Source organism: Maniola hyperantus, chromosome 15 (genome assembly GCF_902806685.2).
Source record: "Maniola hyperantus chromosome 15, iAphHyp1.2, whole genome shotgun sequence".
Lineage (NCBI taxonomy): Eukaryota > Metazoa > Arthropoda > Insecta > Lepidoptera > Nymphalidae > Maniola > Maniola hyperantus.
The window spans coordinates 9,172,316-9,185,357 of NC_048550.1; the positions used below are offsets into that span (position 1 = coordinate 9,172,316).

The 13,042-nt window shown below is 40.9% G+C and overlaps 1 protein-coding gene across 1 annotated transcript in view; it reads left to right on the forward strand.

The window, feature by feature from the left end:
• LOC117989042 (NFX1-type zinc finger-containing protein 1-like) overlaps positions 1 to 13,042 on the forward strand; it is a 28,934-nt gene that overhangs the window by 6,456 nt on the left and 9,436 nt on the right. Inside the window, exons 6-18 of the mRNA XM_069503281.1 lie at positions 296 to 341; positions 811 to 1,036; positions 1,871 to 2,044; positions 2,529 to 3,479; positions 4,408 to 4,563; positions 5,192 to 5,339; positions 6,159 to 6,242; positions 6,657 to 6,925; positions 7,314 to 7,460; positions 7,652 to 7,826; positions 9,130 to 9,272; positions 9,987 to 10,141; positions 11,473 to 11,662. Of these exons, the coding sequence (XP_069359382.1) occupies positions 296 to 341; positions 811 to 1,036; positions 1,871 to 2,044; positions 2,529 to 3,479; positions 4,408 to 4,563; positions 5,192 to 5,339; positions 6,159 to 6,242; positions 6,657 to 6,925; positions 7,314 to 7,460; positions 7,652 to 7,826; positions 9,130 to 9,272; positions 9,987 to 10,141; positions 11,473 to 11,662 (2,864 nt within the window). The remainder of the gene's footprint in view (positions 1 to 295; positions 342 to 810; positions 1,037 to 1,870; positions 2,045 to 2,528; positions 3,480 to 4,407; positions 4,564 to 5,191; positions 5,340 to 6,158; positions 6,243 to 6,656; positions 6,926 to 7,313; positions 7,461 to 7,651; positions 7,827 to 9,129; positions 9,273 to 9,986; positions 10,142 to 11,472; positions 11,663 to 13,042) is intronic.

The following is a 13,042-nucleotide window of genomic DNA, read 5'->3' on the forward strand; positions in this document are numbered from 1 at the left end:
TCTTACCAGCTAAAGCCCGCGAAACGGAAGGTTAGAAGCCTACCAGCCGACAGACGAGAGGCACCCCCGCCGTCGCCTTTCATCACTTTTTACAACCAATTAGATCGATAAATCATCCACTGCGCAGGTCTGAGGTCTTTTTACGTGACGCCATTACAGAAATTGGGTTGCAATATCGAACTTCATAAATATATTAACCAGATATTTTTAGGGCATATTTTCTCGATTTAGCCCTACCTACTTTAGGTAAGGCTTGATGACTGACTAATGTATATTTTTATACTTTCAATTACAGTTCAATTCATACGGGATCCAACGAAAAGAAAATACGACCACATAAGGTAAGTTTGAAATAAATAATAACGCTGTCTTGTTTTAACAATGTTGTAGGTTCATGGATTTAGCAAGTACTTAATATTTCCTAGGTGTCTTCTACCATGTATGTATATTATTTTCAAAGTGCGCTCTATAAATCTTAAGCTAAGACTAGCTTATGCTCGTGAATTCGTCCGCGTGGCGTACACAAACTTCAATCCCCTATTTCACCCCCTTATACCTCCCTCCCTTTCACCTCCCCCAGGGAATGAATTTTCAAAAATCCTTGCTTAGCGGATTCCTACGTCATAATAACTATCTGCATGCCAAATTTCAGCCCGATCCATCCAGTAGTTTGAGCTGTGCGTTGATAGATCAGTCAGTCAGTCACCTTTTCCTTTTATATATCTTAAGCTAAGATTAAGTATGGCTAGGTACCTAACTTTTATCATTTTTTTTTAGCGTTAGCTGTCGTTAATTTTTTTTCTCTTTTAGAGTATTCCGCAACGTCAAATTTGTTCAGCCTTACGTATCGTCGCAAAAAGTAGGCTCAGTCGTGGAATTTGACGCGGCCACAAAGAAAAGATTCAAAAAAATGAACTGGTCCCATAACAAGCGATTTATTTTTGGGTCGCTCGTGTTATTCACAAAGGACAACTGTAAAAACTTAATTGTGGCTACAATCCTTGATAGAGATACAAAATATCTCGATAAAGGAAAGGTAAGGAAATATTCTAGATTCTATAAGTATCAGTTTGTGGAAACCGCATATCATTTCAGACTTTCAGTCCATTGCGCTGATTAAGCAACGTTGATTTACAGTAGGTACCTACGCGGCAGAAAATAATATACATCGACCTTTAGAAAGAGATAGCGATTTTGTAGAACATTGTATCTAGTGTGTTTGTGAGTGTGTTTTGGGATTTGTGTGGTGCTGCGTGGTGGTGGTGCGGGTGCGTATTGCTTGCCTGGTAGCTGCTTTTTCCTGCATGGTTAGCAGTGGGAGGGCGGGCGGTGCATTTCGCATGCTGCATGTTGCATCATACAGATTCGACCTGTTTCAGCGGATTTTGGTTTATTGTATATCATGGACTTCCGCAAAGTAACGCCAGCTTCTATAAACCATTGTATCTGTCGTTGAGACCGACAAAACGTCCCGTTTTGTAGAACATTGTATCTGTCGTTGAGACCGACAAAATGTCCCATAGGTATGAGTGACAGAGACAACACTCTACAAAGCCAATCGCATTCTAAAGGTCGATGTACATTATTTTCTGCCGCGTATGTACTGTAAGTTAGTAATTAAGTGGGTGACCGAATTTAGCCTTTTACTTTCCTCCGTGCTTCGGGGTCTAAGTCTACGGTCCGTGATATTATCACTAGCAAATATGCGTTAAACCTAAGAGTAGGAATAGCACTCATACTGGAGATATACCTATGTGGAAGCAGGGAGCCGCTACCATTATGTAATTAATGACACACCAAGATTCCTATGTCCAGCAGTGGACGTCTATCGATTATAATAATGTAAAAATGCTTTGTGTAATAATTTCAGATTCCGGTATCAATGGTTGATGTAGAAGTTGGAGACGATCTGTATAAAAACGAAAATTACACGATGATAGAAAGCGAAGTATACTTCGAACCATACTATCACGTGCTAAAAGCTATGCAAGAACCTTCTTTCCCGGATCACATAGCGATGAAGAAATACATAATTGATGTCAATGTAAGTTTAATGCCGAGGTGATAACTACCCCTATTATAAATGTGAAAGTGTGTTTGTTTGTTGGTTTGTCCTTCAATCACGTCGCAACGGAGTAACGGATCGACGTGATTTTTTGCATGGGTATACTTTAAGACCTGGAAAAGGACATAGGCTACTTTTTGTCCCGGAAAATCAAAGAGTTCCCACGGGATTTTCAAAAACCTAAAGCCACGCGTACGAAGTCGCGGGCATCAGCTCGTACTTAATACGTTCTAGATTATAGACCTCTACGTCATAAGCCTTGATTCCCCTTCTAAGACTGTACCTACATACTTTGTAAATCAGAAACCTATTCCAGTGATCTTTATTATTATTGAATAATAAAGATCACTGGAATAGGTTTAAATAATTTCAGTACTTACCTATATAGGTATTATATCGAAGCACCTTCACGTGTATCATCCAGACCCTCTTTTTTCCATAAAATGTGTCGTATTTTCCACAGCCTGAGCCCCAGCCTGCGAAATACGTAGATGAAAATAGATCATACACCGTGGAAACTGAACTAAATTTAAGAGCAAAATTTAAAGTATTAGATATCGATACTTGGCCAAGCAGTGAAGAATTGAACTTGAACGAAAGCCAATATGACGCGTACAAAATGGCCCTTACCCACGAGTTCGCCGTCATTCAGGGACCTCCTGGAACTGGCAAGACTTATTTGGGTGTGAAAGTAGCTAAAACATTAATAGAAAATCTTCGATCTTCCGCAGGAACTCTTTTGCTTTTAGTATGCTACACGAATCACGCTCTCGATCAATTTCTAGAAGCGATCTTGCCTATCACGAACTCCATCGTACGCGTCGGCGGCCAGTCTCGAAACGAAGCAATGGAGAAAATCAATTTGAATACAATACGGAAACAAGCGCAGAAAACATCAAGTACGTCGAGTCGCAGACTTTTCTTTGAACAAAGACAGAACTTGAAGGAATGTGTACTTAAATTGAAAAGTGTACAGGAATGCATCGAATCCTTAAACACATCTGTTCTCAGTCACAACTGTATAAGAAGCTATGTCCCAGAATGTATTGTTATCGGTGAATTTTATAAACGTTCTAATGGGAACTTCAAAGATCCGTTATATTGTTGGCTTTTTGAGAATGTTGAGTTCGACTTCAACGAGCCCGTTGCGCTCGAAGGTGAAGATACTGGAAATGCCAACAATAATGAAAATGAACAATTCGATAACCGACAAGAGTTTACTTTGGATGACTTTGAAACAAAAAATCTAAGTAGTACTTTTGATATGAATATACAAACTTCGTTCTCAATAGAAAAGGCTCACGAGCAGCTCAAATATTTGTCTTCGCGTTACAGGAATTCAAAATCTAGGCAAGAACAGTATGATTTGCATAGAGAAATAATTATAACGCGATCCTTAATCCGGACATTCAAAGTAAGCTATGATTTATTATCAACTAGCTTATTCCCGCGACTTCGTCTGCGTGGACCACACAAATTTCAAACCCCTATTTTATTTTTCCCCCTTAGGAATTGAAATTTCTAAAATCCTTTCTTAGACAATCATGCTTATGATGAGGTCTCGAGGTTAAGATTGTTACAATGATAGATGCAGCTTTTTCGCACTCGACCATCAGATATTGCATGTGTGAAGTTTTTGTTAGCTTATAAAAATTTGTTCCCTGGACGGATCGGGCTGAAATTTGGCATGCAGATAGCTATTATGACGTAGACATCCGCTAAGAAAGGATTTTTGAATATGCACCCCTAAGGGGTTCAAAATTTATGTAGTCCACGCGGACGAAGTTGCGGGCATAAGCTAGTTTTTAATAGGATAACTTCACTTGCGGCCGTATAATTTTTAGGGTTCCGTACCTCAAAAGGAAAAACGGAACCCTTATAGGATCACTTTGTTGTCTGTCTGTCTGTCTGTTAAGAAACCTACAGGGTACTTTCCGTTGACCTAGAATCATGAAATTTGGCAGGTAGGTAGATCTTATAGCTGAAATTTGGGGAAAAATCTGAAAACCGTGAATTTAGGGTTAGATCATACAAAAAAAATTAAATTGTGATCATGAACTAATAATTAGTATTTTCAACTTTCGAAGTGAGATAACTATATCAAGTGGGGTATCATATGAAAGGTCTTCACCTGTGCATTCTAAAACAGATTTCTATTTATTTATATGTATCACAAAAAATACGACTGTAGTACGGAACCCTCAATGCGCGAGCCTGACTCGCACTTGGCCGGTTTTCAATAGGATAACTTCACTTGCGGCCGTACAATTTTTTAAATCTGACAACAGTTTGTTGTTGTCTAGACACTCACTTTTTTATTTAGCCTGCTTGTGCCATTGTAGGAGATGAGAAATTATCACCGCCAAGGAGTTGAAGTCAGCAAAGAAGCTAATTTGCGAAACCCAACCCGTATCAACCCAGTTGACCGTTGGATTTTGTATTTCAAGTGGACAAATTATGTAGCCAATGATCTCCGAGAAAAGGTTCAGCCATTGCAGGTATGTATCTGAACTGAATTACTTATTTTGAACCGATACAGATTTCTCTTTTTATTAAAAACCGGTCAAAAATCGGAACAGATCTTTGAACATCTTTTAGGTACACATCTTCTGAAAACATCTTTCTTCTGGGTAAGCCTCAGCTGTCCGTCCGTCCGTCTGTCTATCAGCGGGCTGTGTCTCATGAATCGTAATAGGTAGAGAGTTGAAATTTTCACATAACGAGTATTACGGCTACAACAACAAATAATAATATTTCAAAAAGACCCCAATGTAAATTAAAAAATAAACGGAACCTATCGTGTGCGAGTCCGCCTCGCAATTGACTGGTTTTTAAATCCCGTTGGAACTCTTTGATTTTCCGGGGCAAAAAGAAGCCTATGTCCGTCCCCGGGATGTAAGCTATATCAAAATCGGTTAAACGGATGGGTCGTGAAAAACTACTAGACATACAGACAGACAGACACTTTCGCATTTACCAATCCGGACTGGGCCAGCGTGGTGGTCTATGGCCTAAGCCTCATTCTGAGAGGAGACCCGAGCTCAGAAGTGGGCCGGTGACGATGGGTCGTTCATGGTCATGGTGATGGTGGATTAAGATATTAACGCGTACTCGATTATTTTTTAGGACACTCTAAAAATAGCTAGTGCTGAATACGAAGAATCTAGGATGATAGTGGACTATGAGCTGCTGAAGAACTACAAAGTTATAGGCATGACGACAAGTGGAGCTGCCAGGTTGAGAAAGCTTATTCAAGCTTTGGCTCCACCTATTGGTATGTATCCCTAGCCTCTAATATTTTTTCCCTGTTACCTAGGTTCTTTTTATTTTAATAAAAATGGCGAGCAAACGTGCAGGCGGGTGCACCTGATGTTACGTGATTACCGCCGCCCATGAATATTTGCAGTACCAGAGGAACCACCAATGCGTTGCCGGCCTTTTAGGAGTTTGTTTTAGGAATGTATTTTTGCCATACGAGAAAGTGGTGTCAGATGTGGTGTATAAGTATCATATCATGATATTATCGATGATATGTATATTGTATATTCAAGGGCAACGTTTTTTCAGTTATCAATTTGTCGTAGGTAGACGCTTAGTTTTTTAAATTAGGTACCTACTTATTCTATGAAGAACACAGCTGCAAGCTAATGACTAAAGTGATTTAGGAAATTAATTTTTTCCTGAACACTTTTTTTGTGATGTAACCACAAATTCACTGTTTTCGAATTTTTCCTTTACTTGTGCTACCTACCTACCCGCTAAATTTCATGATTCTAGGTCAACGGGAAGTACCCTATAGGTTTTCTTGACAGAATTGGCCTAGGTATTTTATCTATGGCGCATCGCTTAAAAGCATTTCTGCGAGAAACCATTTGTTTACCTCTTCAGGTACTTACTATAACTATAGTACGCGACAGATCTACATGGCAATCGGGGAGGGAACGCCGCGCACGCCCGCACAGCCCCCGCGCTAATCCAGTGCGGGGCGTCCCTCCGCCGCCTCATACCCCGATCACACGAGTAGATATCCCTCTCTGTGCCCCGATTGCCATCTCAACCTGTTGTGGACTATCTAACGAATTTTCTTATTCAGTGATAGTGGAAGAAGCAGCAGAAGTCTTGGAGCAGCACATTATAACATCTTTGACAAAACGGTGTCAACACCTTATTCTCATAGGTAAGCAAAATTGATACATTTTCATTAGGATAACGGTCCAGGTTTTTTGATAGACTACCTAGGTAGATTTTTGCAGATTTCAATTGGCATTGTTGTTCTTGAAAACTTTCTCCTTACTACTGTTTCGTAACAGAAACTGACGATAGAGTCACTACAATTAAAATTAGTCACATTTGACTTTATATTTCAAAGAGTCCCCCTTTTTTATTGTAAAAAGAACCTGTGCAACAATCATTATTAGGTACAATCTAAATTGTTGTGATTGGCTGATCTTGTGCGATTCTTGTTGAAACAATGCATTGTAGCCAATAGTGAGCAAGCATCAACCAATCAGAGGTGATTGCTATCTTGACATTATAGCTATCATTCTACCGCAATCGAAGTACTGGTCAAAATAAACGTAATTTTTATTAGGAGACCACCAGCAGCTCAGACCGTCGGCATCGTACCTGAGGCTGGCGAAGCATTACAACATCGAAGTGTCGCTGTTCGAGCGCATGATCATGAACGACATGCACAGTCGGCGCCTCGCCGTGCAGCATCGCATGCGGCCGCAGATCGCGGCTCTGATCGCCCCGGCAATCTATCCCGACCTTCAGAACCATCCCTCTGTCGAAGACTTCCCGAACGTGCGGGGTGTCACGTGCAACGTGTTCTTCTTCACCCATGATTACAAAGAGGAGGTTTGTACACTGTATAATGCGTACAAAATGAGAACTCACTCGCCATTTTAACTTTTTGTGTCAACTGTCATGTCAAAAGTACGGTTCACCTTTATTAAAAACTGGCCAAGTGCTCAGGCTCGCACAACGAGGGTTCCGTACTACAGTCGTATTTTTTCGTCATTTTGCACGATAATTCAAAAACTATGTTGAATAAAAATAAATGAAAATCTGTTTTAGAATGCACAGGTGAAGACCTTTCATATGATACCCACCCCACTTGATATAGTTATCTTACTTCCAAAATTGAAAATACTAATTATTAGTTCATGACCATAATTTAATATTTTTTGTGTGATGTAGTACAGAAGTTTTGGTTTTACATTATAATGTTATCTGCTTATTTTAGGTTGTAGACGACAGTGCTAGCAAAACAAATGAAAAGGAAGGAGACATGGTCCTCGGTTTGGCAAACTATCTAATGCAGCAAGACTACCAACCTGAAGACGTCACAATTTTAGCTGCATACTCCGGCCAAATGTTCTACATGAGAAAGGTATAATAATTAGAAGGAATAGGGATTCACAACATTCCCGCAGGCTTTGCCAGCAGTTTTATAATATTTATGTTACCGTCAAAACTTTTATTCAGTCACAACTATTTTTAACTGAAAAAAACAGTCAAATATCTGCCTTGTCTGAAACTATAGTAGTTTTAACTGTTATTTTCTTACTGATTTATTTTCAGCAACGTGCTAAATATTCCCACCTGTCTAAAGTGAAGATTACAGTTGTGGACAACTACCAAGGCGAGGAGTCTAAGATCATTCTTCTGTCGCTCGTCAGAAACAACGACGATAACAAAATTGGATTTTTGGCCACCGAGAATCGTGTCTGTGTGGCCTTGTCCAGAGCCAAGGAAGGTATACATACCTTTTTTTTTTTTTTTTTTTTTTTTTTTTTTTTTTTTTTTTTTTTTTTTTTTTTTTTTTTTTTTTTTTTTTTTTTTTTATTAACTATCAAATATTGAACATTTTACAAATACTTTTAACACAACAAAAAAACCACTAAGGTTTACTATGTTGCTTATCATTCCGTCCATTAATCGATTTTGGGTATAGTGCTTCCATAAATAATATATACATTATGTATAGAAGCACTAGCACTAGGGAGCGTTACATGATAATAATTTGTTATATTTAATTTTTCAAAAATGGTCAATTTTCAACCTATAATATAAATCAACAACTCATACAAACTTTTTATTTATTTATTCCATAGAGGATGCCCGCGACTTCGTCCTTCGAAATAGTTTTTAAAAATTCCGTAGGAACTCTTTTTTGTTTCCGGGATAAAAAGTAGCCTACGTCCTTCCCCGGGATGCAAGATAACTCTGTACCAAATTTCGTCAAAATCGGTTGAACGGTTGAGCCGTGAAAAGCTAGCAGACAAACAGACACACTTTCGCATTTATAATATTAGTATGGATAGTATGGATAAATTAGCTCTTGGCTGCGATCTCACCTGGCGGTAAGTGATGATGCAGTCTAAGATGAAAGCGGGTTAACCTTTTTTTACCTTTTTTTTTTTTAAATTAGCCATGTTAAATGACTAATATTCCCCTTTCCTCTCCAATTAAGCGTCAGGCTTGTGCTAGGAGTAGGTACGACAATAGTGCAACGGGCGGGGTTTGAACCGTCGACCTTTCGGTTTTCAGTCCACTCCTATACCGGTTGAGCTATTGATGCTCCTTTATTAAACACATACCCCTTATCGGTTTCTACATGCCATCGTACCGAAACGCTAAATCGCATAGCGGCACAGCTTGCCCAGTAGGGTGGTAACTAGCCACGGCCGTATTAGCCCCACCACCATGCCAGACAATTAAAATGAAAAATTCCTAGCTTGCCCGTGCTAGAAATCAAATCCAAGACCTCCCACTTATAAGACCACAGTCTAGAATTTAAGAGAAGACTTCTAGATTAACTATCAAGTATAGGTAACTACACTTACGTGACGTTATCTACGCAGATCTATGTCTTTGTGAATGCATTCTTCTTCTTCACTCTGGGCTGGTGTCCGCACTTAAACGGTTAAGTCTGTTGTGCGTGCGAATGCCTTATGTTCGCTGGTAATCGAGCATACATCAAACACTGATGTCATAGGCATGCACGCAATATTAAAACGCACGCCCTCTTTTACATCCTCTCCCTCGTATTTTTTCAGGATTTTACATATTCGGCAACATTGAGATTCTGAAAAGCAATTCGCCGCTTTGGACGAAGGTCGCTGCCACGTTAGAAGGTTTTGGATCTATTGGTACAAGCCTACGACTAATGTGTGAAAATCACAGTAGTCAAATATCTGTGGTAAGTACAATGCCTACCCAATGTAATAAATATGGCATTGGAGAGGCCATCGGCTTGTCATTATACCTACAAAAATTCTGCGATTTTTAAATTCCGCCCGCACACACTTTCGTTGTTAAATATTATCCTGTAATCAGTAGCAAATTCTACCCTTTGATTGGTTGATTCGCTGTTTACATTTTTTCACAGCCAATCAAGGGGCAGAATTTACTACTGATTACGATAACGTTGTATACGTTTTTCTTACACAATCGGGGGACTGTCTGGCGACATCGACAACTTGGACAAGGAAGCGTAGCCACGACTGACCGGCCCCTACGATACTCTGGCGACCTGGCCACATCATTTTATATACCTACAAGTATCCATTTAAGTTACGCCTCCCTCTCTCAGTGGACAACAGATTACCAGGATGGACGCCCGCGTGTTTGTGTTCGCTGATATTGAGTTGTTGGCCTTAGCTAAAGTCCGCGACAAGTTGAGATGGCAATCGGGGTATGAGGCAGGGGGACGCGCCGCACACTCGCTCGCCCGCACTGGGTTAGCGTGGGGGTTGTGCGGGTGTGCGGGGTGTTCCCTTTTGGATTGCCATCTCAAACTGTCGCGTACTATACGTAGCCAGCGACGCGGACGCAGCCATGGCGTCCTAGTGTGCTAGGCTATCCTTTGCCCAAGTTAACTATAACTTTTAATCATTATTCATCATTATTGTAGATTTCAACTGCCCAAGATTTTAATAGTAAAGTTCCTGAAGGCGGTTGTCTTCTGAAGTGCAACTACAATCTGTCGTGTGGCCACGCCTGCCCACTCATGTGCCACGGCTACGATCGAGGCCATACAAACACTAAGTGCACATTGAAATGTGAAAGGTTAGTTGTGCTCTTGCAATTTACGGAGGCGAGTGGACTTTACTTGTGGTTACGTCGGATATACGGGCATCGCGTAAGTGTGTGTGCATGTCGGACCAAGCAGTCGCGAGCAAGCGCTCGCAAACGCACACATTCAGTGTACCAACCTTATACCGATGTAACTTAAACACAACCATGAGCCACTCGCCTTCGTGGATTGCAAGAACTGCAGATGTCAGTGGATCGATGGCGGAAAACCTACATCAATCGTTATTACAATCGCAATTGTTATGATTTTATGGTATTCAACGTCAAGTGTCAACCAATTAGAGGTGATTGCGATCGTGATATTGTAGCTGTCGTTGTACCTATTTATCCTTTGTCCGTTCAGATTCACAAAAAAAGCCATTTTTTATTTATTGCTTGGTATATTTTCACCTGATTGCGGCGAAGCCCAAGGGAGGGTTGCGTGTTTGTTGCATATACGCCATATTGCATTTCTCATGACGTCATTACTTTACAAGACCATAGACGTATTATTATTACATAGACTTTTTGGGTTGCCCGTGTTTGAGGTGACCGTCGACTCGAGAAGAAGAAGAAGTATAAGTATATTATAAAGTGCAGTCAACAATGCCTCATTTGATCAAAATCTTATGAGTAATTTTTATGAAGGACTAGTAGTTGACTACACAAACTTCAAATCCCTATTTCACCTCCTTAGGCGTTGAATTTTCAAAATCCTTTCTTAGCCGATGTCTACGTCATAATAGCCATCTGCATGCCTAGCCCGATCCGTCCAGTAGTTTGAGCTGTGCGTTGATAGATCAGTCAGTCAGTCACTCACCTTTTCCTTTTATATATTGAGACAAATAAACTCCTCTAGTATGTGTCAATCAATCAATCAATCAGCCTGTTTGCGTCCACTGCTCGACATAGGCCTTCCCAAGAGCACGCCACCACATACGATCCTCCGCCTTCCTCATCCACCCACTTCCCGCTATCTTCTTAAAGTCCAGCGGGTTGGAGGTCGTCCCACACTGCGCTTGCTGATACGCGGTCTCCACTCCAGAACACGTCTGCCCCATCGGCCATCGGTTCTGCGGCAGACGTGGCCTGCCTACTGCCACTTCAGCTGGCTAATTCGTTGGGCTATGTCGATCACTCTTGTTCTCCTACGGATTTCTTCCTTACGGATTTTGTCCTTCAGAGAGATAACCAACATAGCCCGCTCCATAGCCCGCTGAGCGACTTTGAACTTGCGGACAAGGCCAACTGTCAGTGTCCACGTTTCAGCGCCATACGTCATCTAGTGTGTGTAGTCAAATAAAATTATTATCTTTGGTTCACAGGATTCTTTGCGAACTGAATCACGTTTGCCCGTTGAAATGCGCGGATGAGTGCAAGCCGTGCCAAGTAAAAGTGATGAAAAAATTGCCATGTGGTCACAATATGTCAGTGAATTGTCACGTGGACCCTAACGATCCCAAAGTTCGGTGCTTGACAGTGGTCCCCGCTAAGTTAACAATCTGTGGCCATGAGGTAAATACAACGAACACGGGAATTCAGTCAAGATAGGGGCTTCTTTATAGGACGATTGAAACGATATGTGTAATATTCAAACTTTATGCAATGAATTAAGGTTGTGTAGACAACACACGTCGTCTGAATAGTTCTCTAAAGAAGCCCCAATCTTGACTATGAATTCTGGTGTTAATGTGTTTCTATTTTCAAGTAATATGTATAATTTCAAGTTTTAATGCAGAGATGTTTAGACATAAATTGCGATCTCTATGTCTGTTTTATTGACTACGAAAAGGCTTTCGATCGTGTACGTCATACAAAGCTTATGGAGGTTTTGACGAGAGCTGGCCTAGATTACAAGGATATCCGTTTTATTAAGAATTTGTACTGGGAGCAAACAGCCAATGTAAGGGTCGACGGTTACACATCATCCTACATGGACATTGGACGTGCTACGCGGTGTACGCCAAGGGTGTATATTGTCTCCCTTGCTATTCAATATGTACGCGGAGGCAATATTTTCTGAAGCACTCGACGGTATTGACCAGGGAATAACGGTAAATGGCGTATCCATAAACAATATTCGATACGCGGATGACACAATCTTGATAGCGGATAGTCTAGAAGGCTTACAGTCATTAGTCAATGTAGTTTCTTCTGCAAGCAACTCATACGGCATCAATATCAACTGCAAGAAGACCAAATATATGATAATCAGCCGATCACCTGTGCAGAACACCTCCTTGTATTTCAACCATGGAAATTTGGAAAGAGTCCAACGGTATAGGTACTTGGGAACCATGATTGACGAAACCGGCGACCACAGTCTGGAAATACGGTGCCGTATTGAACAGGCAAGAAACGCTTTTATAAAGCTAAAAAGAGTTCTCTGTGACCGCAATTTAAAAATACCGCTTCGGATGCGGTTGGCACGGTGCTATGTTTTCTCAGTTTTATTGTATGGAGTCGAAGCCTGGACTTTAACGCAAGCGATGAGCAACAAGCTGGAGGCGTTCGAGATGTGGGTGTACAGGCGAATGTTGCGAATCTCATGGAGAGATCGTGTACGCAATACCACCGTGCTGCAAATAATGGGGAAGTCCACTGAGTTACTTAAATGTGTGCAAAGGAGAAAGCTCGAATATCTGGGCCATGTTATGCGCAACCCAAAATACGATCTACTGCAGCTTATAATACAGGGCAAGATAAAAGGCAGACGTAGACCTGGCCGTAGACGAATATCCTGGCTCAAGAACCTTCGCCAGTGGTTTAACATGAGTACAAGATCACTGTTTAGGGCAGCAGTAAACAAGATCCAGTTAGCCTTAATGATTGCCAACCTTCGGTAGGAGATGGCACTTGAAGAAGAAGATGTATAAAACCTCGATAAATAAGGGT